Here is a 25,860-nt window from a genome sequence, read left to right on the forward strand (position 1 = left end):
AATCAGAAAAAACATTTTTGGACTTTTTTTGTCTCTGACACGCTCAGTGTAAACCATGTGTTTCTTTTCAGTGTAATTGTTGGAAAAATAGAATAATTCAAATAAAAATGGACTATTGCCTTCAAAAAATAAACATTTCTAAAGAAGTGCTTAGAGATACATGTGGCCATTAAGTCAATTATGAAATCTTTACAATAAATTTAAAATTAGATTTCAACTGCTATAGATTAGTTTCTGCCAGTGGTAATTTTAAAATGACAAATACTTGAAATGTTAGATATCTCACATTTTTTTAATTTAGCAAATTAAACTTAAGAGACCATGAGTATAATATCTTGAGGTAAAAGGGGAAAGGGATCCACTAAAAATTAATTTATAATACTTTGATTGGTCTTTTAGCAAAAGCACTACATTTACAATAAGTTGAGAATTTACAAGTATTTGCCAATGATTATGCATTTCATGGACACCTCATTTATAAGCAATGAATTATGAGTCAAATGCCTCTCTTATAGTTTATTGCTTTCATTATCCACCCCATGAAAGATCTGTTTTATCATCCTTTGTAGAATGTAGAGTTCACAATCAACATTTTTGCATGTATGTAATATTATTTTTACAGGGCGTCAGCTCACAATCTTCAATAGCCAAGCAACCATAATAATTGGCGGGAAAGAGCAGGGCCAGCCCTTCCAGGGTCAGCTCTCTGGGCTTTACTACAATGGCTTGAAAGTTCTGAATATGGCAGCCGAAAATGATGCCAACATCGCCATAGTGGGAAATGTGAGACTGGTTGGTGAAGTGCCTTCCTCTATGACAACCGAGTCGACAGCCACTGCCATGCAGTCAGAGATGTCCACGTCAATTATGGAGACCACCACGACCCTGGCTACTAGCACAGCCAGAAGAGGAAAGCCCCCTACGAAAGAACCTATTAGCCAGGTGAGTACATGGATTTCATTTCTTCCTTTTGGATCTGTGATTTTGAAACTGAACTCTGCTGCATATGTGTCTTTTCTACGGGATTGTTTCTGATCTCAAGCATTGCAGCTTTTTACGAACTTGCTTAATATATAAACTCATTTGAAGATGAAATGTGTCTACTGCTGTTGGTTTGAGATTTGTGTTGGTTTGTGTGTGGCTAGCTGATATTCTTGACTCAGTAACTGTGGTCCAGCCTAAGCTGAGAGGACTTCTGCTGATTACAGGGATTTTTCACTTTTGAGTGAACCAGTAGATGAACGACATATCTGAAAGGCCTTGTTTGTTCAAGCCCAGCACTTCATCAAAATAAAAATAAATGCAAGTTTAAAAATCTAAAAAAAAGGAATTGCCTAAAGCACTTCTATTATATTTTGAAGTCTGAAAATTTTGAATTGGTAGGCATGTGGCTTTCATGGTGAATAAGCCTACTCTTACTGTCTATGGGAAAAACATACTGTTAGTTTATCTGAAGATAGAAACTCAAAATATGATTCTTAGAAATTATCTTGTGGGGTTCCCCTGTGGTGCAGTGGGTTAGGAATCTGACTGCAGCAGCTTGGGTCACTATGGAGGTACAGATTGGATCCCTTGCCCAGCAGCGCAGTGGCTTAAAAGGATCTGACAGGGACTTCCCATTGTGGTGCTGTGGAAACAAATCCGACTAATATCCATAAGGATGTGGGTTCGATCCCTGGCCCAACTTGGTGTGTCAAGGATCCAGCATCTCTATGAGCTGTGGTATAGGTTGTAGACACTGCTTGGATCTGGTGTCGCTGAGGATATGGTGTAGGCCAGAAGCTGTAGCTCTGATTTTACCCCTAGCCTGGGAACTTCCATATGCTGTAGGTGCAGCCCTAAAAAGCAAAAAAAAAAAAAAAAAAAAAAAAAAAAAGGTGGGGGTGGGGATCTGACATTAATGCAGGTGTGGCTCAGTTTCCCTGGCCTGCAGACTTCCATGTGCTATGGGTGTGGGCTAAAAAAAAAGTGCTGTCTTGTTTTTATATGTGGCTAACTACCCTCACCCATAATTCACTTTAGTGAACTTATTTTTCGATTTTATGCCTAAAATTTTTGAAAAATAGAATTTTTAAATATCACATTTGTGCAACATTTATTCAATCAAGATGTACTTACTAACTGCCTACTATCAGGCACTGACTTAGGTACCGGCATTATATCAATGAAGAAGAAGGGGAAAAAAAAAATCCTACCTCAGAGCTTACATTTTAGAAATGCCTTTTAGAATGCTGTTGAAATGCTATTAAACACTATTAGATCTCTGTTGACATTTATAGCCCTTCTACATATTCTGTTGTTAATGCTTTCAGAATTGTATGTTCCTCTTGGCCCAAAATTGATTGTTTTATTTTGTTTTTAATAGTTAATGAGTGTCTCTAGTAGGTGGCATATAAAGCGTTTCCAAATATATGATTCCAGAAAACCTCATTCTAAAGCTGCAAGAGTGACAATTATTTTTTTAAATTGCTTTTATTTAAAATGTTTGAAGCAGATCAAGTGTCACAGTTAGAAAGAGAGTAGAAGATGAATTCTGTTCACATCAGTACCCTATCTACTAATTAACATATGTTTACCAGTGAAGGAAGAAAACAGATTCTGGTTTTTTCCTTTGAATAGAAGGAGGGAGTGGGAGGAACAGAATAGAGAAAGAGAAGATGTCCTAGAATAAGAGAGGTAACAAAAAAAAAAAAATGTAAGTTCTGTAAATTCATAAATGTAGTATTGCATATTATACACCTATATGCCTCCTTGTTTTTCTTTCTTCTGTCTCTTTTTTTTAATTTGCATTTGGCCACTAAGTAAAATGAACTGTCTCGATACAGATTTCTTATTCACACTGCAGTGCACTGTTCCAGGCACTGGGGATGCATCAGGAATAACAAACAAAAAACCCTTCCCTTGTGAAATATGCATTTTAGAAGCAAGTATGCCCAGGGTATAATCATTTTGTTGATTATCCTCTGTCTTGTTTGGGTTAATAAGATTGCTAATACTCACGCTTAGCCTCTTGGATAAAGACTTATGACTTTAGACAGATTTATGCATGCCCAACAGCTCCATTTGATATTCTTTTCTAATACTTCACTAATGATTTGTTATTGTGGTTATTGGTTTATGGTTTATTTAATGATAAGCAGATTATTAAGGCAAATCTGATACAGGAAAATGAAGCAGAGCAATGATAGACCATTTCCTTTTTGTGAAGTAATTCATAAGAGGACATTCTAGGATATTCGGAATTGGAAATGTTGTTGTGAATAGAATTTGAAATAATCAGATATTTTTCTTAGTAGTTTTGTTTCAACATTAATGAAATTATAGTTGCCTCAGTTCTTACGTAAATTGGATGTATCACAAAATAAGGAAAGAACTATCAGCCTCGTTTTTATGTATTTTATCAATTAGTAATTGCTATATATCAAGAAATTATGTTAAGAAAACGTGTGTAAAATAGCTGTTTCATTTGTAAGTTAAACATCTAGAAATGGAGAAATTAAAATGTATGCATTTTATAATATTAACTAATTTCATAGGAAAACAGTTAAATTGCTGAAGAAAACAGTCTCTTTTATTATAAGGTATAACATGTTTCAAGACAGCAGTGGTTTATGAAAGAAAATGATCTAATCAATTAGTGATTACTTGGTTCATTTAAGGAGGTATTGACTTAAATAAAAGATTACTAGGTTCATTAAAAAATAGATATTTTAAATCTTTAGATTTTTAGCAGTCCAACAATAGCAATTAAATAATTTGGATTAATATTGCTATAAATATGAAGTTTAGCAACAGCATTTTAAAGTTGGACTAAAAGTTTTTAAAATTTTTATACAGATATGTTTATGATTACAGGTAATAAGATATGAATGTATGGTGGAAAAAAACTTCTAGGGAAGAAAGCAAATTATTTATTTTTGAGAACAAAGTATTATTGTAAATTTTCTTTACCTCATAACTTATTTTTAACTTCCCCTCCAACTGCAAAGAGATGACTGATATATAGAGAACTTAAATGCTTGTTAGAATCGTCAGAGTCTTAGAAATTTAAATTTGAAAGTGATTTGGAGTGCTAATTTCAAGACTGCAACCTTTGACCCATTTTTTGCAGCTTGGATCAGGCATCGTTCTTTAAACCCTGTTCATAATGGCCATATCTGCCTGCTTTTATCAACTGCCTTACTAAATTGTATACCAGGAAGGGTCATTTTATTTTTAAAAAGCCATACTGGACTGTTTTCTCAATCAAAGTATATTTTCCTCAGCGACAACATGGAGCCACTTAAGCTACAATGGCAATGTACCTTAGGGTGATTGCATGTTTTAGAACTATGGAAACAGATTTTTGGTCAAGCAGAATTAAATTGGATTCATTTCAGATAGATGAGATGAGATTTGTTCAGCCATCCTGCAGGGCAAGTAGTAGGGGAGAAATGTATTTTCAGTTTTTCACAGAGTCAGAGAACATAAAAGAGTATTCACAAAATGTCATCCTATAAGATCCTGTTTACATTCCTATTTAAAAGCAAATATGCTTTAAAAAGGAAAAAAAATAAAGCTTTTCTTCTCTGAATGATAATCAGTTTTTAAGACTGATGTTTACTAAAAAGACATGATTTGTATTATGAAATAATGGGCATATTTACCAACCCATCTGGTTAAATAGCTTTTAAAAATGTGAATATTACAATATTAATAGTAGTTTTTATGTGGATTACATCATATAAATTTGATAAAATTTGTTTTACTTATAATATTTAATATGTGAAAGTTTCCGTAAGACCCACTCATCCTAAAAAAGAGAAACTTTCTATAGGGCTAATCTCAGAAAGTGAATATCTATACAGGCCAACTGTAAAAGTCAAATAATTGACAGTACAAGTTCTGGATGCTGAAAGCTTATTGGGATTTTTGATAGCTATGTGTTCCCTCCTTTTCTGAATAATCTGGCAATGTTTTGGATGGCTATGTAAATTTACATGAATGAGTAGAGTAAGTCAATACGCAAAGGGCAATATTCATTCCTTTTGGTTGCCTGTTTGTAAAGAAAGGAAATTGTTTCTTTAAAGATAAAGGCTGTGACATTTCTTTTGATCAATGCTTTGTATCACATGTTGTGAGCTTACGGTTCTTCCCTTCAGAGAATATTTTATAAATTATATACATACTGTGGAGAATATGGATCCATAGTAATGCCTTTTGCTTAGAGGAAGTATGGCATAATGGAAAGATAACAGTAAATCAGGAGACCTGGTTTCCAATTTCAACACATCCACCTACATTTTTGTGTAACCTGGACAGATTGGTTAACCTCACTGCACTTTGGCCTTGCTATTTCTCTAAAATAAGTATATTTAACTAGGAATCTCTTGAATCGTACTCAGCTCTAGAATTTCACTGGCTCTAGTGATGCTCCTCTTCATTAGGTTTTCTGATGCTTACTTAATAAAGAATAGTTTTCACCTTTGACTTTTACAATTGGCCTGTATAGTCCTCCTGTGCACTTGGTGTGTCAATGTAATTATTAATAGTGTCCTTTTTGACTCTAAAAAGCATCCTACTTTGGTCTATAAATTATATTACACCCTACTTTTACTGCATATATAAACTATCTTTGCAAGAAAATCATACTTCATAAGAATAATAAATAGTGAAGCCCTGTCCTTTATATTCAGAGCAGAAACCGAGTATCTGGTATCCTTACCTGGTTTTAAGAATCCGTAGTCTTTTTCATCTTCTTTTCATCTCATTTCAAAAATCTTGAGAAGGAAGTGAGAATAAGGCTTTGAGAGATTCTGAGTTTTGACTGAAGGGACCGCAGTTTGCAACTCCTAGTAAGAAATTAAATTGTAAAGTAGAGCAGAATATGTAAATATGAGTGAAAGGTATTGGAACAGTTCCCTGTTTCGAGTTAGGCTTTTTTCAGAGTGGAGTTAGCAAACCTAATGAAGACAAAGAACTATTAAGGATTTTGAAATATTTGTAGGTTGTCAGGGCATGTATATTCACTTCTTACTGAAACCAATGGCATTTGCTTCCTGTGGAATGTTCCAAAAAGAATCCCAATTAGTGTTCAATCAAGAAAAGCATATTTGAATATGTTGGACACTGCTATTGCCTCCTGGCGGCTTTGGAGATACTCATGAAAAATTAATACTGTTTGTTTGAAAAATGTAAGCAGTGTACACACATATTTCCATGAAAAATATCTAAAACCAACAAAATACATACCGTTAACTTCAAAGAACAAAATTTTATTTTTTATTAAAAATATTAATTAACTTTAACTATAGCTTCATTATTAAAAAATAAATGCATTACTTATAATTATGTGTGTTCTTGATAACCACTCTGCATGTTAAAATACTGGTGACATGAATAATTAATTTTATTTTCCCTAGTCCAGTTGTTCTGCTGAATTCACTTAAATTAATATACATTTTTTAACACAAATTTTTAGTGCATATTAAATAGAACAACACTTGGGTATAGATTTAAAAATATATACAAAGGCATATTCTTCTGAAATGAATGATGCCAGATAAGAAAAGTATAATTCACTGTAATTTTAAATGTAGATAAGTGCTGCTCTTTAATAGGTGTTTCACCTCTCATTGCTGGTAAGAAAAATTCTGGGATCTATACATTTTAAACAGCTTAAGAATTATTGTGCTCAGTTTCATTTTCTCTAGGGTCTAGAAGTTTCACTGAATGAAAAGGTGTTCTTTTGGTGGATGGATGCAGTTTTGGTTTTAAGTTATCTTTGGACAAGACTAGTTCTAGACAAATATATACATCCATCTACCCATCCATCTACTAATTCATCCATTCATTCATCTGTCCATCCACTCATCTGTTTATTCACTTAACACATGATTTCCTAGCATTTACTGTATACTACTGTCCTAGTTACTAGAAATACAGCACTAAATAAAATTAGACATTTCTCTACCAAGCTCACATTCCAGTTAGAGAAAAGTAATAAACATTAAAATAGCATACATAGGATGTCAAGTGCTATAGGAAAAAAGCAGAGAGGAGAGGAGAAGCTTGTGTGTTGAATAAGGGCATAAGATAAGAATCTTTTTTGAGTACATATGCAAAGATTATTAGTGTTATGGCATCAGATATAAAAGAACATATGAGGGAGTTCCCGTCATGTCTCAGCGGAAACGAATTTGACTAGCATCCATGAGGACACGGGTTTGATCCCTGCCCTCGCTCAGTGGGTTAAGGATCTGACATTGCTGTGAGCTGTGGTGTAGGTAGCAGACATGGCTTGGATGTGGCTTTCCTGTGTGTGTGGAGTAGGCCAGTGGCTGCAGTTTGGATTTGACCCCTAGCCTGGGAACCTCTATATGCTGCAGGTGTGGCCCTAAAAAGACAAAAAAAAAAAAAAAAAAAAAAAAAAAAAGAAAGAAAAAACATATTAAAATTCAGACATACTCTCATCCCCAGCAGGATACTACACTGTGTAGATAGTGCCAGTGGTGACTAGCCCCTGTGTTAGGGAGCCAGAAATCAGGGAAAAGAAAAAAAAGTGACATGAGGATTTATCTTTTCTTTTTTTTCCTAAATAGAGTTGTTCTTGGGTGGGGAAAGTGCCTGATCCAGATGGGTGGAGTGTAGAGTTTCCCAGGAAGGCAAACAGGGCACTAGAACCCACAGAGTGTGTCATGTGGTTTCAGTGTGGATGCAGTAAGTCTGGGTCCAGATGGAGAGGAGACCCAGATAGGAGAGGATGAGCTCGGATGTGCTAAGCGTCAAGGGAAACTCAGAGAATGGCCAGATCAGGCTCTAGGATCTGCTGCCAAGACAATTCTTCCCAGAGAAAATCCCATTTCTTGAGTCTTGGGAGCCCTACAGGCTGGCAGAGGAGTCCTGGGATGAGAAACACTTGGGTGCTCCAGGTCCCAGACACGTCACTATGGAGTCTAACTCATACCTCATCAACATTGCTCCCCCCCTATCCCCACTTAGAGTCAAAATGAGGTGGCACCTCACCCCAGGGGCCTGGCCAGTTGCAGAGTTATAGGCTCTGCTCCAAAAACTATGTAGGAACGGAATTGTGTGAGGCTAGAATGGAGAAATAAACTATGCATGCCCTGGCCTCTCTGGTCCTCAGGACATAAGACACTAACCAATAAGTGTCGTGTCATTTAAATCAGAAGAGTAATCAAATTCTAGGGTATACATGTGTGTGAGGAAGAAATAAAGACTCAAAGTGGTATTATTAGTCTTATTCTACACATGAGAAAATTGAGGCACAGAGAAACTAAAAACTTCCCCAAGACTCTGCACCCAGCTCCATTTCAGTGCACTTTGAGGTGATACTGTCCTCTGTCCTTAAATATGGCCTCTGCTCAGAATTTCATCACTTCCTGCCTTCCCATACTCTTAACTAGCTCAATGTGGTCCCAAACCAAGTGCCAGATGCTCTTTTGAAAATGCAAATATGGGCCTTAATACAGCCAGGTATTTAGAAAAGAGTAGATTCTTTGGCTGACCATCAAGGTCCATCCTTCACAGCTGACCTCCTGTCTGCCTCACTAGAAGTTTTATCTCCACTCTTCTCCACATCCTTTCACCCTGATCCTTTGAACTACTAACAACCACCTCTAGAGGTCATGCTCTTTCACACCTCCCTGTCCTCTGCTTGGAAAGCCCTTTCGTTTTTTTTCCTATCTCCCTCCTTCATAAACTTCCCAATCTCTCCCAGTTGGCTTCTGCCTTCTGAGAGCTTACAGTCTGAAGAAACAACACTGGCAAGGGTGGTTATGGGGCAGCATTGCGCAGTGGTCAAGGGCAAGGACTCCAGAAGCCTGAATGCCAACTTAAATCTCATCCTTACCTTCTCTGCCTCCTGGTCATGTTTCCTTTGACAAGTTGGCCTCTAAATACCTCTGTTCCCTGCTGTAAAATGGGGATTATAGTTTCATAAGTTTATTGTGAGGATAAATGAGTCAATACAATGTGTGAACTTTATAAAATTACTGTTATTTGACAAATTTTTATTAACCTCCCAAAAATTCATATGGTTCACCCTAAAATATAAATAAATTAAAAAAAAAAGGCTTGGCACCTGTCATTATGTTTGTAAAGCATTCCTCAGGCACAATGTATGAACTAAAGCATCTTTTTTTACCTTTAAAAGTATTTTCTTTGACCTTGAAAAAAGTAGCTCTGAATTGATATTTCTAAACCAAAGCATCAGTTGTGGGGCATATTGTGGGGAATATACTGAGAGGAATTCTCTATTGAATGCATTTTCCACAGGGAGGCAGCACCATTCTCCTAGAACAAGTGTTTAGGAAGGGATGTGGGGCACACGATTCAGGGGAGAGTTGTCACGGGTATTTAGTGGGAAAGGACCGTGAACACTAAATATACTGCATAATGAACTGGCCATTGATCCTCTTACCCTGAACTGCTTTATTCAACCTCCCACCACCACCAATAATAACACTATCTCAAATTGCTTTTGACCGGACAGTTCAGAAATTTCCTATATCTCTTTCCTGGCTGTTCTCAAAAGCACTTGCACAATATGGTACTGAATATTGCAAATATGATTTTTTTAACTATTCTTGATGACATGTGTTGATTAAGGAGCTTAGAAACTTATGATATACTCCTTTTTCAACTTGGATATGAAAAACATCAAGTAATTCCAACGGCGAGTTAGACTAAGTAGGGTTTATGATTCTTGATATAATTTCTTTTGATATCATTTTTATTAGCATGAGAGACTGAATGACTTAAGACTTGGGATCTAATTAACATGTGGCAGTAATTTCAGTGAGTATTTTCTCAGAAAGGGCTGGTGAGGTTTGTATCCTCTCTGATATTTCTAGTCTTAGTTATAAGACAAAGGAATATCTTTTTATTACATATCCAGTTCATGTTTAAGTAGCAAGAATAAAACTTTTTTTCCTTATCTTTGTTTTCATCAGTACTATGAATTATTTGTACCATAATATTCTGGTTTTCAAATACATAAGATATGTTTGTGTTACATCTGTTGACTTATTCCTCTTTTATGTATAATAGTTATTTTATTGGGGGAGAGACAAACCATCTGAAAAAAAGATAATTGTGTGTGTATGATTGTGTGTATACATGTGTGTTAACAGTGCTTTTTTCTTTCATGAAATATGTAAAACAGTGAGTTTTGTTCAGTAAACTAATATTATGATTAAATTTAAATCTCTATAATTTTATTATTGAAGTATGGTTGTTTTGCAAAGTTGTGGTAATTTCAGGTGTACCTATATACATATATATATGTATCTGACACCACCAACAGTGTAGGGCAGTTCCCTTTTCTCTACAGGTTTTCCAGCATTTATTGTTTGTAGATATTTGATGATGCCCATTCTGACTGATGTGCGGTCATGCCTCATTATAGTTTTGATTTGCATTTCTCTAATAATCACTGATGTTGCATATATTTTCATGTGCCTCTTGGCCATCTGCATGTCTTCTCTGGTGAAATGTCTATTTAGATCTTCTTTCCATTTTTTGATTTTTTTTTTTTGAGTTGTAAGAGCTGTTTGTATATCTGGAAATTAATCCTTTGTCAGTCAAATCATTTGCAAATGTTTTCTCCCATTCTGTAGATTGCCTTTTTATTTTGTTTATGGTTTCCTTTGCTGTGCAAGAATTTTTAAGTTTAATCAGGTCCCATTTTTAAAATTTTGCTTTTATTTCCATTTAGGAGACACATCCCAAAAAAATATTTCTTCAGTATATGTCAAAAAGTGTTCTGCCTATGTTTTTCTCTAGGAGTTTTATAGTATCTAGTTTTACATTTGGGTCTTTAGCCCATTTTGAGATTATTTTTGTGTATAGTATTAGAAAGTGTTCTAATTTCATTCTTTTACATATAACTGTCCAGTTTTCTCAGCACCACTTATACATGAGACTATCTCTTCTCCACTGAATATTTTTGTATTCTTCATCATATATTAACTGAATATAAGCATGTGCGTTTACTGCTGGGCTTTCTATCCTGTTTCGTTGATCTATGTGTGTGTGTTTTGACAGGGTCATACTGTTTTGATTACTCTAGCTTTGTACCATAGTCTGAAGTCAGGGGTCATGAGTCCTCCAGCTCCATTCTTCTTTCTCAAGATTATTTTTGCTACTCAGGGTCTTTTGTGTCTCCATACACATTTTAAAATTATCTGTTCTAGTTTGTGAAAAATGCCATTGGTAATTTGATAGGAATTGTATTGTATCTGTAGATTACCTTGAGTATTGAATAATTTCTTAAATATTTATTATTTATGCCTATATTAGATTGCTTATCAGTTGGCATCACTAAAAAATTCCCCGACTAGAAAAATATATTAACATCATTAGGCTGGATTAGCAATGGGATCCTGCTGTATAGCACTGGGAACTATGTCTAGTCACTTATGATGGAGCATGATAATGTGAGAAAAAAGAATGTATACATGTGTGTGTAACTAGATCACCATGCTGTACAATAGAAAAAAAAATTGTATTGGGGAAATGACAATAATAAATAAATAAATAAAAATTTAAAAATCATTAGGTTGGAACCTCAAGAGGAGATTTAGCTAATTCATCTGCCTTCTTATAATACTTACCAAATAGCTTTCACCAGCTTCCAATCATTGCTGTTCTTTTTGTAGAAGATCCCAAGCAGACAAGTAATACCAGTTATTTATTAATAGTCTATCCAGTTAGTGTAGTAAATGATAATTAATACAAAATATAACGTAATATATTTTTCTTTATTATTTATTTATTGTCAACCATGATATATATTGCCTGTAAATCTGTAATACTTTTAGTTTAAATTATGAATTAACAAATATATTTTGTGTACTAACATATAAAACATACTTTGCAAGGCACTGCATGCTTTAGGATGAGAGTGAGGTACCTAGAGGTACAGCATTTTATAATAAGAACTCCAACCATTTTTCACGTGTAGATTGTTAGTGAATCTATACATAAAGTATTAAGTGCCCTAAATCAACAATAGCAGAGCTTTTGCGCATCACAGATTAATAGTCTATTATTAACAACATCACTGACACAAATGAAACTCTGCAACAAATTGAAAGCACAGAAGACATTTTAGTCCTTTTTTTAATAACAACCATTTCGAAGCAACGCACTTTTATTATTTCACCTGTCCTGGGTGTTGGCAATGTGCTAGACACTACCCTGAATCTGGAATTACCCACGTTCTGTGTGAAGCTTCTTCTAAAATAAATGTTATCTTCCAATTAGGTTTGATGGGGTGGGTGATGGGCACTGGCCCCTTTTGTCCTCTTTTGGGGAAGCTGATTCATCTTTATCTTTGCATGGAATAAATACCATGCAATTGAGGAAGCCTGGCAACTTGTATGAACTAAATGTTGGACTATTGTATTGAGTAAAATACAAGTCAGTAATGATGAGGACCTTAAAACAGGATGACAGATATTTTGTATCAGTGAAATGTATATAAGCAACATCTTAGTGTAGCATCTGGTGCAGAAAGGTGGTCAGCTTTTCCTTCCTTACCATCCTTGTTCCCATTCTGCCACTACTCTTTTTTTTTTTTTTTTTTTGCTTTTTAGGGCTGAACCTGTGGCATATGGAGGTTCCCAGGCTAGGGGTCCAACTGGGGCTACAGCTGTTGGCCTATGCCACAGCCACAGCAATGCCAGATCCAAGTTGCATCTGAGACCTACATCACAGCTCATGGCAACACTGAATCCTTAACCCACTGAGCGAGGCCAGGGATCAAACCTGCAACCTCATGGTTCCTAGTCAGATTCGTTTCCACTGCGCCACAATGGGAACTCCCTGCCACCATTCTTCTTTCTTCTGTTTGACCCTATTTTCCTTTCTTCTTTCCAAATGCAAGACCCTGTTCAGGGCATTACAGTTTCAACATGATGACTCAAATCTCAAAAGAAATGGGCCTGAATTTGATCGACACTATCCACAGATTAGGTAACAAATATATTCAACTATAGATTCCCCAAGATCCTGGCTGGCTACCCACATGAGGAGTCTCTATCTACTATAGCCTGTTAAGCCAGCTATTATGGGATCTTCACTAAATGAAACTCAGCATTAAAAATTCTGCAGGAAAAACTTTGTTTCTGGAACACTAGAGGGAAATTTATTTTCATATTTTCTATACCTCTTAGCTTACCTCACCAGTAGTTATCCCCCAATATATATCAGAAGACTGTGTGTATAGCTAGTTATAGTATAAGTACTTGTGTCCATGGGTACAAAGGGATTATAGATTTCTTTCAAAAGAAAATTCACAATTCCATTGAAGGATGGTTCTCTGGTTCTAACGCTCATATTTCAGAAGTGAAAAGGATTCACCAAGATTCTTTCACAGTTTGTGGTGAATTGCCTACATCTGACTTTTCCATGCCCAGCAGTCACTGGGCATTTAGTAATAATTCTAGACAGAGTCAGTCAGTATGGCAACTCATAACAACAGGATGGAAAATAAGATGTCACAGAGCAGCCAGACGACCCACTTATTCTCTTATGCACTGATGGCTTTCTACTGTGCAAAGTAAGAATTTACATTGTAGTTTTAGATGGAGGTTTAATTACATTTGTGACTGAAGTTGTCTGTGTTTTATTTAATTGCCTCATTGTCATATATACTCTTGTCAGTGTGACTTTACATTCCCCATTTGGAAACTTGATTTGGAAAAGGAAAAAAAAAAATTGTAGAACACCTAATATGAAATTTATCATTAGTATGCTAGCAATATAAACAAAATGCAGCTTCCCATTTTCAGTCTTTGCAATGTTGACTCTGCCAGCAGTGTTCCAGTTTCCTCCTTTTTTCCTGTGCTGCAACTATACTTGTGATCTTATAGTTATTGACTCTACATTTGTGAAGTTCTAAAGCTTTGCTAATGTTAATGGGATGGGATGATTTTAGGCCTTGCATTTCACTGGAAGCTTTCCTGAGCAACCCTAAGCAGAGTGCATTTCTTATTTTTATAGCACTTTGGAGAAATAGATAAATAGACATTCCGAGAAGTAAATATTCAGGTAGTTATTTATCTATTAGAGCATTTATCTATTAGAGCCTGCTTTAGTTTTCTTTTTGACATATACCTGAGAGTCAAAACCCATGCCCTATTAATCTGTGCAGGCTTTGCACCTAAAGTGCTTGGTGCAAAGTGGACACTTAGTAAATAGTTTGTGCATAAATAAATTATGAGCACACAAAGTGCATATCCCAATGCTGAAATAAATACTGTGTTGCCTAGTTTTGAATTTTTCTGAATTGATCAGTATCTGCAGAAAATAAAGATGGCACATATAAGAAGGGAATAAAAGAATTAGTTTCCTTCATATGCAGAGAAAACAGAGTTTTAAACAAAGGTTGTTGTCAGTTTTTTCATTATGTGTGTTCTCATTTGAGAAAGGTGTGATTTTGACATATAGGAAGCAAATTCTCATTTAAATTGGTGTCACTGACATGCATGTAAGTTTACCAAGGCAGTTCCAGTAGTTGTCCAGAAGGTGGAAAGGACAAGGGTACAAAGCAGTATAGTTTTGACTGACAGGTTACAGATTAGTGGGTGTGTAACAGCTTTTTCAGAGATTTGTTAGAGTCTCATCATTTTAAGGTTACTGTGGTTTCTATAGGTGGGGTAGGGGCAGTGCTGATGGACCATTCTTTAGAGGAATACTTTATCACTGGCATAGTTTAGAAGTGCTGATGTGTTATAAAATTTAAAAAGTAGGCTGGCTTTTACTAAGATTGATTACTGTTTTTAAATTGTCTGCAGCAATGTACCCCCTGTTGTCTGCAGCAGAAGCTGACTTTTCCCACAGTCAAAGTGCTAACTGTCCCTTTAGGATTGCTTGTAGTAGTTGGACCATTTTGAAGAGTCAGGAATTCATATTTTCAAATCGTTTGTCTGATATTTTTAATGTCTCTAGCTAATTTTGACCCGCTAAATAAACATGTGAAAATATCTGGAAAGACAATCAGGAAGCGTAATACCATGAGACACATCACAACCCCATTTTGTACCAGAGATACTCGACGGGGCTTCAAGAAAAGCTTGGCATAGGCTTGATACTGTTGACTATTGCTGGAAAACAGAACTGGGGAAAGTGTATCATGTCTTGAAAAGAGAGTCATTGCTGAGTTTTAGCATGTAAAAACTGTGATTTTTTTAATGGGCAATTTAAAATGAGGACTGAGTACAAAGAACTAGAGAATTAAAAGAAGAGATTAGAAGGACATGCTGGCATAACACTAATTGGACACAAAGACTTAAATGAAGTTTGGGGAGTGGAGTGAATTCTTGATGACAGACAAATCTAGACAAAGCCTAGGAAATGTCAAAGGAATTTATTTTTGCCATGTGGGTTATTTGAAAATACAATATATTTAAATGGGTGGTACCTCAAATTGCAAGTAATAATGTTAATTATAGCCTGCTCTTTTACACTAGTTCTGAGACTTATAGCAGGATGCTGGCAAAATTTACTTTTATGCTTTGTTGTATGTTTGCAAAACAGATGGGAATAACTGTTAAATTATTTCTGTTAAGATAATACATGCACATGAAGATGAATCAATGTGATTTAGAAGATGATACATATATATAAAAAGCATCAGTCACTCATCTAACCCCTCTCTACCCCTAGTCTTATTTCCCAGACATTATATCTTTTCATAATTCTTTGGTAATCAGTTCCAGATCTCTAAATAATATGCTTACACTTCCATTTATGTATCTCTTTTATGTAATATTTTTGCAGTCTCTGCAGTGAAAACTTGGGCAGTTCCTGAACTTAATCCCTTCACTTTCCTTTTCTTCTCCACTTTTGAATTTTGTTTATATATTTTTTATCTTTGTCACTTTAAATAGTATATTTACATCTTTAAATTTGTTATTCCATTAATTTACAGCAATATCTCTTGAGTTACCCACGTTACTAAGATAAAGATATTGTACGCTTATCTGTTCCTCTAGTTTAGCTAGATCTCACCATCTCATCATTTTCCCAGAGATATTAGCTTTAACATACTGTTTGGTAACCACAGTCACATCTATCATATTTTATCTATGAGGAGTATAAAGTGGAAAAGCAATAAAGTGCATTGAGATTACTATTTCTATGTAAGTATTGTCCAATGCAAGTTTTGGTTATATGTTAAGATTACATTCATTTTCTTATGGGTCCGGTATCATATTACCTGGACTGCTCAAAGGAAAATTTTCTCAGGATCAAGGTCAAATGGATTCTCTTCCATCCTATCAATTGCTTGCAATCAGGGCATTCCGTTTTGCTTCATATTCAGACTATACCTGCCTTCTATATTTTTTTTTCCAGTAGTTCCTCAACATCTTTTTTCCTTACATTGCTTCCTTTGCTTTTATTGTATCATTGCTTTAAATTCCCAATTACTCTTTCAAGTCCATCAAATCTTCCCCCTGCCCTCGCCCCGGAGATCTCCCATGTGCTCTGTGTTCTTGAATACCAGTGGGTAATGCTTGTTCTTGAGTGTGACAGGAGACCCTCTTCAGGTTGGGAGTGGTCAAAGTAGGTAGAGTTGTAGATTTTTCTCTGGAAATGGCAGACATGGAGCAGACACCCTAATGTCTGAATGAAGACAACATTCATAGTAAGAGCCTTACCTTTCCTTGAACAATTTCATGGCTTTAAGAGACCTATCAGGAGTTTCATTTGTTAGTTTGTTTTTGCTTTGGGGTGAAAAAGCTAGCCTGTTTTATATTTTAGGTGGTTAAATAAATTATCTATTCCTGAGTAACTAGTTATCCCAAAAGTTAACAAGCATTTATTTTCTCACAGGGTTTATGAGTTAGTTGGGTGAATCTGAGTGAAGCTTAACTAGGTGGTTTTGGCTCAAGGTCTCTTGTGAGGCTGGAGTCCAGACTATTGATCAAGGCTGCAGTCTCATTAGAAGGTTTGACTGAAAGGTAGAAATTATCTGGTTAACATACATAGATATTGGCAGGCCTTGTTCTCTCACATGTGGGCACCAGGCAGCTTCATGAATGCTGGCAGATCACTTCTCCCAGGGCAAATGATCTTAGAGAGGAAAGGGTGGGGAGGGGGTGGAAGTTGGGAGGGTGGGGTTTATTCAGCACAGGAGCCATAGACTTTTTGTAACCTAATCTTAGAGTGACATTCCATCCTGGCTGCTCTTAGTCTAGCCTGTCCATAACCAAGGAGAGGAAATTACACAAGGACATGGATGCCAGGAGCTAAGGATCTCTGGTGACCATCTTAGAGCCTCTCATAATGATAGAGTTGGAAGATGCCAACTGATTAACTTTTACGTGTATTTTCTGCTAATATCCTTCCAGATCTTTTCCAGATTGATTATCACTGACCCTTTGTCCCCTGTATCTCTCTGCATAGGACTCCAAGTTGTGCCTTTTTATGCTTATCTCACTCATCAGCCCTTTTTCATCCACTTCTAGTCTTCCACTAGTGGAAGTGCTTGGAAATCTCTTTATTTTGCTGACTGCATACTTTTTCTCTTTGGTGATAGAATTTTACAGATCATTTTTGTTCTTCTAGATTTTATTTTAGTGAGGCCTCAGAAGGAAGAGACACAAAATCTTCAGTATTATGGCCCAAATTGTCCCCAATATTGCTAGTGTGACTAGGGGAAATTAAGTATTTTGCTACTAGTCACCATGTAGAAAAAGATGCCCTTTGCTTTTCAAGTAGGTTCACATTCAAAACACAGATGAGATATATTTTCTATACCCACAATTAATTGAGCTTTCAAATTTTAACAGATCCTAAAATATGAAGAAAACAAATAGCATTCTTATTTCTGAATTCTGTGTTTCCTACGCTTCCTCCCACCTAGCTTAACCTTCTAAAGCAGTTTCTACTTGGTTGGGTATTTATGATATTACATTTATACAACTTCAAAGAATCTTTTAATCTTCCTAGTTTGACAAAGTTTAGCAATAATCATTTATACTTAAAGAGCAATCACAAAAATTCTAAATGACTCTGTGGTTGATAAGGCTTGAGTTCCTTTGCATTATTTTATTGTCATACATTTTTGATGATTGGAAGTAGATGATGTGGTAAGCCAGCAAAAATAGCCTTCTCTCTCTCTAATATCTTATCTTTAATGAAATCTTAGAAAGAAAGGGTCTTATATTTCTGACTTCATAAGGCACTATTCATCAACGAAGAAAAGCCAAAATGAAAAGCAAGGTATAGTTTTGTCTTGGTGTCCAATTTCATTTTGTTCCAGAGAGTAAGGAACAGAAATATTAAAGAGATATTAGAGTAGTGTTGGAAGGAGAGGATGATTTTGTTATTCCTACATTTCAAGGTTTTTTTAGTGTGACTTCAAAAAACATTTGCCAGTTAATTATGATGTTAATTAGAGCAAAATTATTGCATGCTTTGGTAAAAAGAAACTCAGAGACTAACACAAATCAAAAGCAAAGGAAAAAATATTTTACATTCAAACCTAACCATATATGACATTTAATAACCTGGTGTAGTTATCATTACCTATTTTTTTAAAGTCATTTCAGTGTTAACTGTCCCTACCTACTTAAAGAAAAATATTCTATTTATTTAACTAAGCTGGATTGAAATAAATTTTGTTCTATTGCTTTTTTAAATCTCCCTTCCTACTTTGTGTATGAATTAGTCTTTGTGGTGTTGTAAACTGCCCAAAAACTTAGTCACTAAAAACAGCACACATTTACTTAGCTCATGATCCCGTGATTCTGCAGTTTGTACTGAGCTCAGCTGGTTGGCTTTTCTAACCTCAGCAGGTTTGACTGATTTCAGCTGGTCTAGTTCTTATGTTGATGATCAGCTGCTGGGTTGGTCAGGGACTGGTTGATCTAGGATGACTCAATTGGGACAGTTTATCTATGCTGCACATGTGTCTTATGCTCCAGAAGGCCAGCTACATCACAGAATTCCATGAGAGATAGAGGAATTGTGCAAAACCTCTTGAGCCCATGCTCGGAATTTGGGTAATACTATTTCTGCTACATTGATAAAGCAAGTCACAAGGTCAGCGCAGATTTAGGGAGAGGAATGGCAAGAATTGTAGCCATGTCTGTAATTGATCACAACTTAAGGATTGTGACCTATATTAATATTTATGCTCCAGCCCACCACATGATAAAATCATGTTGTCCCATACATTTTTTTAATGGCTAAAAAATCAAATGAAGAAAAACAATGTGTGTATATATATATATTTGTCAAAATCTGAAACATTTGGGTTAACATTTCTAATACTGGCTATTTCAGTTCTATGCAGTCTCTTCTGAAGACAGTCACCTAGGTGGTGTTATCCATTCCTTCCTAAGAACGTGCAGTATCAGAATAGCCCATTTGTTAGGCTGACGTCAAGTGTTCTTTAAGTCATATAGTTATCTTTCTAACCTTTCCCCCAGAGGTATTTATTAGCAAACTTTGATAGTCGAAAGTCACATCATTCAAATATCACTCTAGTACAAAGTACATGAACCTATTCTGAGTTGCAGGGTCTGTATATGGATATAGGTATAAATATAAAGACGGAGACATACTTTCCATGTCCTTGATTAAATAATCTTGCCATTGTCACTGTTTCTGTCTCTTCTACATATAAACCCACATACCTCCATATTTTCCTCAATTTTATACATTACATTATTTTTCTCTAAGTATCTGCTTTGTGGCTGTAATTTTCCTTTTTTACTAAGTTTTCATTCAAATGATTAGGCTAAAAAGATGTCAAATCTCAAAGCAAGGTCATTATTTTTCCCTTCTGAGGATAAGACTATTATCTGAATTACAATTTATTGTCATAATTTTGCTTTTAATTCACCATGACATTTTTATAAAATCTGCTTAATTAAACATCTGGCAGAAATTAATAGTATGTTTTATTTCTCAATCTTAAAACATTTGAAGGAACAGAAAGGAGAATTCCCCTTCTGATAAATGGGTAGAGAGAGTGAAACTCTATTTCATGTTGGACAGAAAATTCAGGTAGTTGAAATTACAAAATATTCATTATGGACTGAATGTTTAAGTTCTCCCAGAATTCATAGATTGAAACCCTTATCCCAAAGTAATGGCAATAGGAAGTGAGGCCTTTGGGTGATAATTAGGATTAGGTGAGGATGGAGCTTAGTGAATGAGATTAGCGTCCTTCCTTTGTCTGCTTTCTTCTACATGAGGTTACTATGAAGTCAGGAGATTGAAATGCCGTACCAGATCCTCACAAGAACTAAACCATGTTGGCACTCTGATCTCAGACTTCTAGCCTCCAGAAATCTAAGAAATAAATATCTATTGTTTGTAAACTACCTAATCTAAGGTACTTTGTTGCAGCAGCCTACATTTAAAACATTGTAATATCTTGATTCAAGTGATATGAACTCTTAGAAGAGCAGAGACATTGATACTCTCAAATATTGACACCAGGGGAAAAAAAATCTCACAAAGCTAAAAATTGTTTTGGACATTATCCAAACTTTTGATTTAATTTCGCCATGTATGGCCTCTCTTACTGCAGGTAACCAGGTTATATTGGCTTTGATGTCTTCCTGAGATGTGCAGTCAATAAAATGTTCTTATTTGGCATCACACCCCCTCGTTGTTATGTGATGAAATAGGAGAATGAAATATAAGAAAAACATATGACTTCAACTCTATTTAAAGTAGATAGAACCCAGATTTTATATTCAACTTAAAATAATAAATTGAAGTTTTGAATTACATTTTAATGCAGGCCAATTTCTTCTGCTAAAATCTCCTCGTTTGTCACACTACATATAAATTATCCAAGTAGAGTTGCTGTGATGGCGCCGTGGAAATGAATCTGACTAGTAACCATGAAGTTGTGGATTCGATCCGTGGCCTCACTCAGTGTATCAAGAAGCTGGAGTTGCCATGAACTTTGGTAGCAGACAGGGCTCATATCCAGCATTGCTGTGGCTGCGACATAGGCCAGAAGCTACAGCTCTGATTTGACCTCTAGCCTGGGAACCTCCATATGCTGCAGGTGCGGCCCTAAAAAGCAAAAATAAATAAATAAACAAATAAATAAACAAATAATCCAAGTGGACTTTAAAATAGCAGTATTCAGGTAAATTAAACACATTTTTAGAAAGGAAAGGAAATATGATGGAAATAATTAAGGCATAGTTCTACAGTAGTATGAACAATACAAATAACCACATGCAAACATTAGCATGATTTCATTCATTTACTAAATAGATGTATAGGAAAGGCACTGTTCTAGGCAGTGTGGCAACAGTAATGATAGCAATGGATTGTAACCTCTGCCATCATAATCCATAAATTTTAGTGAGTGGAGAAAAATATGAACCAAATGAATACGGAAATTAAATCATCTATTAGATAATGGTAATTCTATAGAAAAGAACACTAGGAAAGGAAGCTAGGTAGTGACATAAGAGATAACCACATGAATATATGCAAAGGAATATCATTTAGTCATTAAAAAAATGAAATAATGCTATTTGCAGCAACATGGATGGACCTAGAGATTATCATACTGAGTCAAGTCAGTCAGACAGAAAAAGACAAATATCACGTGATATCACTTATATGTGGAATCTAATACAAATTATACAAAATAACTTATTTAAAAAACAGAAATGGGAGTTTCTGCTATGGCCCAGTAGGTGTGGTTTCAATCCTTGGCCTGGCGCAGTGGATTAAAGGATATAGCATTGTCTCAGCTGCAGCTCAGATTCTATCTCTGGCCCAGTACCTTCCACATGCCATGGGTGGAGCCATAAAAATAAATAATAAAATTAAAAAAAAACAGAAACAAATGCACATATTTCAAAACAATCTTATTGTTACCATAAGTGAAACCATTGAGGGGAGAGAAGAATTGGGAGGGTGGAAATAACATATACACACTACTGCATAAAATAGGTGATTAACGAGAACCTACTGTATAGCAAAGGAAAATCTACTCAATTGTTTGTAATAACCTATGTAGGAATAAAAATAGGTATGTTTATATGTATGACTGATTCACTTTGCTGAATATCTGAAACTAATACAACATTGTAAGTCAGCTACACTCCAATAAAATAAAATAAAACATGTGAAAGGCCATCTTTGACAGGCTTAGTTCCCATCAAATATTCATTTAAAACTCCCAATATTAGATGATATTACCACCGGATCATTCATTTCCAGTTGTGAATGCCTCGACCATGACTACATAGACCCTCCCAGGTTGCTCTACACAATATCCATGCCATCTTGAATTAATTTTTTTTGGCCCACACTCCTATGTTAAGAGGAATAAAAACACAAACTTCTTCTCCAGGAAACAATATGTACACATCACAGTTTGCATACAACTTGAGTGTTTTAGAGATCTGAATTTTATCCACAGAACCCAGTTAGAAAAGTTTGAAGTCACTCTAAAGTTAAATCTGCTAAATTTATGCACTGCCATGCCTTTATGTGGAAGCAAAAATATATCAGATTGGAATGAACTCAGTCTTTCCGTAAAGATGTTTGTAATGAGATTTCAGCAAAGAATGGTTGTAATGTGATTTCCACTTTGTATTAGTCTATTGTATAAAAAATACAATAAAAAATATAAAAAAATAGCACAGACTGAGTGGCTTAGATAGCAAACATTTATTTTCTCATAGTTCTGTAGGTTGGGAAGTACAAAGTTAAGGTGCCAGCTGATTTGATTTCTGATAAGATCTTTCTTTCTGGCTTATAGATGGTTGCCTTCTCACTGTCTTCACATAGTCTTTCATAAATGCATGTACCTGGAGAGAGAAGTGATCTCGTTTTTCACTATTTATAATGTCACTAATCCTTTTGGATTAGGGTCCCATCATCACCACTTCATTTAATTTTACCCTCTAAAGGCTCTATCTCTAAATGCAGTCACATTGGGTGTTAGAGTGTTAACATGTGGATTTTGAGTGGACGCAATTCAGACCAAAGTATACTCTGAATCTGAAATAGACTTGAGGTCTCCAATTGGAAGTTTAGTTTACGTTACTAGAATCCATAAATTCAATCTCAATGACCTAACCATGTTTACTTTGTAAATTATCTAAAACTGAATTTCCTTTCCTTTTCTCCGTTGTCAGACTATTTCTCTACTTTGAATGTTGACAGTATCCCATTATCCCCACAATATCCAAACTTGTCTTATCTCCAGTCAGTCCAAACCACTGTCCCCTAATTCCAGTAGTATCACAATAAAGCTTCAGGCCAAATTTCCCACCCTCCAGGAGAGCCAAAGAAAATCTTAATTGTTCTAATACATGTAGGGAATGGACAAGGTGCTTTTTTCTCTCTGGCACATAGCGTCAGACTTTCAGCGTATATAGAAATCATACTTTTCCTAATAATATTGGCTGGGTAGTCACGAAGAAATAATGTATCTGTCATTTTTATTAGTCTCCAAAATGAATTTTTAATTTGAATGGTAAATATTTCCTTTTGTTGTCTCTTTTTAAGCTCCATATTGAATTCTTTTTAACATATTTCATCTGTTACAGTGGGTGATGTATTCTTTCTTTTTAGTATTGGGTATGGGGCAATTGTGTCTTTAATTATATTAGACTTTGTGCATTGCTAAGGAAGGCCGGAGACATTCATTAGGAACTAGTAAGACCAGGCGATATGTTCTGTAATAAAAAATGCCTCTTCTGTAAGTGGTGAATTAAGGGCTAGGAACTGGATTTATCTTTCAATACTTCTCACTAAAAGGATTGAACTTGCTAACAACCCCCAAACGATGCAGACATAGAGAGTCTTTTGAGACACACTTTTAGCACTTAATAGCACTTGGTCATTTTTTATGATGCATTTGGATGAGACAAATAGCTTTGCATTTCCTTGGGCATTGATATTTTCTAAGTACACAATTTGGTATATGGATGGGCAAGAGATTAGCCTCTGACAAGAGAAAAATTGGGAAAATGATATTTGTTCACTTTTTCCATCCTCATTGAGTTAAAAATTTCTAAATTCTGTATTTTCTGAGCGCTTAAGTGAGTGTACTTTATATTAAAAAAAAAAAAACCCTCAAAATCTGGCTAAGGAAATTAAGTTTTATGAATTTATACTGATAAATTCTGAATTATAATAAAGATGGATATGGGTGAGAAAAAGAAAGAAAAATATGCTGCTAGTAGAATAAGCTGAGTAATTTAGAAAAATAGTCGTTTGGGTATCCCTTTGGATTCCATTTGTAACTCATTGTGCTTGATTAAAAATAAGTTAAATTCTTTAAAAGTACATCAAGATTAATAGTGTAATAATATAACCTGAGTTTGAGCAAAAGATTCCATCTAAGCATAGATTAATGAAACTTTCCACGTTAGTCACACAGATGAGTATTAATACCTGCCTAAGAGTTATTTGGGTATTAGATTTATGTAACTTTACATTCATTAATAGAAAAGATATGCTTTACACATTAGTCTATATGCTATATACTAAAGAGTTCTTAAAAAACATTCTCACTGTAGGTAATGTTTTAAAATTATGAACCAGGAATGCCTTTCTCATCCTCCTTACCCTTCATGTGCAAAGAATTAACTGTGTGATCAATTTCTTAGAAACATATACCAGGCTTCAGTGCCATAGAGTTTCTAATGTTAGTGTAGAGTTTTGGGATTTAAAGTCTCAAAAGACCCCTAGTAGGTGTTCTCCAAGTAACTATTGAAATAGTTGATGAAAATTCTCAATGATAATCCTTAGTAAAGCATTGAGACATGCCATCACTAGTTACTCATAACTAATAAAATAGATGCAACCTTTTATTCTAAGCTATATATACTGCCAAACCAATACCTAAGGTACACTTGATATTATATCTCAGTTTTTATGTTTTCTGTGAATGTTTCCCATCAAAGTAAAAAAAAAAATGCACCAAAGTTTAACAATCAGGCATGAAAAGACTTCATTCATGAGTACTGCAATATGGGAGAGAGGGTGAATTCAACTTCACAGGATTGAAGAGCTGGAGAGTTTTTAAGTGTTGAGTTGGAGGATTATAGGTTACCAGTGTTTGCTCTTTGGCCTTACTCAAAATGAAAATAAACTTTCTTGTTTTTTCCTGACAGGAGGGAATTTTACATCTTGGAAGAGAATATTCACCTAAGATAGGCTGCTATCCTCCCACAGAGATTGGGAGGTAGGGATGCTATCTTTCTTGATAATTACCTTTCAAAGGAATGATTTCCAGGTCCTTGAGAAAGACATCCCCTGGGTCATAAAGCTGGCAAAAGGCTTTTAAGCAGATTTTATATACATTTAAAAAGATACAGAGAAAGAATTTGTAATTATGTTTTTCTAAAGTAAATACGCTAAGAAAAGGGAAATTGAGGCCTATAGTCACGAAGAAACCTGTCTAAATCTAGATAAGCTGAGGGAAATGTTGAGAGTTCCTTGTTCATACTTTTAACTCTTCCAAGTAAAGGGACCCTCTATCTGCTCCAAACTCCTACAGACTTTTTTGTCTTTCCTACTTACTTGACCATTACCCAGACTTGTTAAATGCTAGGTTGCATGTGTGTCTTTGAAGCACATGTGGGATGGAGACAAGGACTTTTTCTTCATTTTCTCATTTAGAGCCATGATAGTATTTTGAAGGAGATATTCCTATAAGCTCCATTCAGAAGAAGACCCTTTGACTTACCAAAGGTAAGACCAAGAAATGCCCTCAAGTCACATAGCTAATAAGTGGTAGATCCTGTATTTCAATCTCTACAAACTAAATGCAGAACCCAATGTGTTCTACTACTATCTTATTAGTTAGCTTAGGCTTTTGTAAACACCACAGACTGGGTGGCTTGA

The 25,860-nt window shown here is 35.3% G+C and overlaps 1 protein-coding gene across 48 annotated transcripts in view; it reads left to right on the plus strand.

Annotated features, from left to right (window-relative positions):
• The window catches only part of NRXN1 (neurexin 1), a 1,114,780-nt gene that overhangs the window by 980,775 nt on the left and 108,145 nt on the right, over positions 1-25,860 (plus strand). For all 48 annotated transcript variants that reach the window (XM_021088268.1, XM_021088237.1, XM_021088235.1 and 45 more), the window contains one exon: positions 623-942. In XM_021088268.1, coding sequence (XP_020943927.1) covers positions 623-942 — 320 coding nt within the window. The remainder of the gene's footprint in view (positions 1-622; positions 943-25,860) is intronic.

The sequence above is a fragment of the Sus scrofa genome, chromosome 3, assembly GCF_000003025.6.
Source record: "Sus scrofa isolate TJ Tabasco breed Duroc chromosome 3, Sscrofa11.1, whole genome shotgun sequence".
Lineage (NCBI taxonomy): Eukaryota > Metazoa > Chordata > Mammalia > Artiodactyla > Suidae > Sus > Sus scrofa.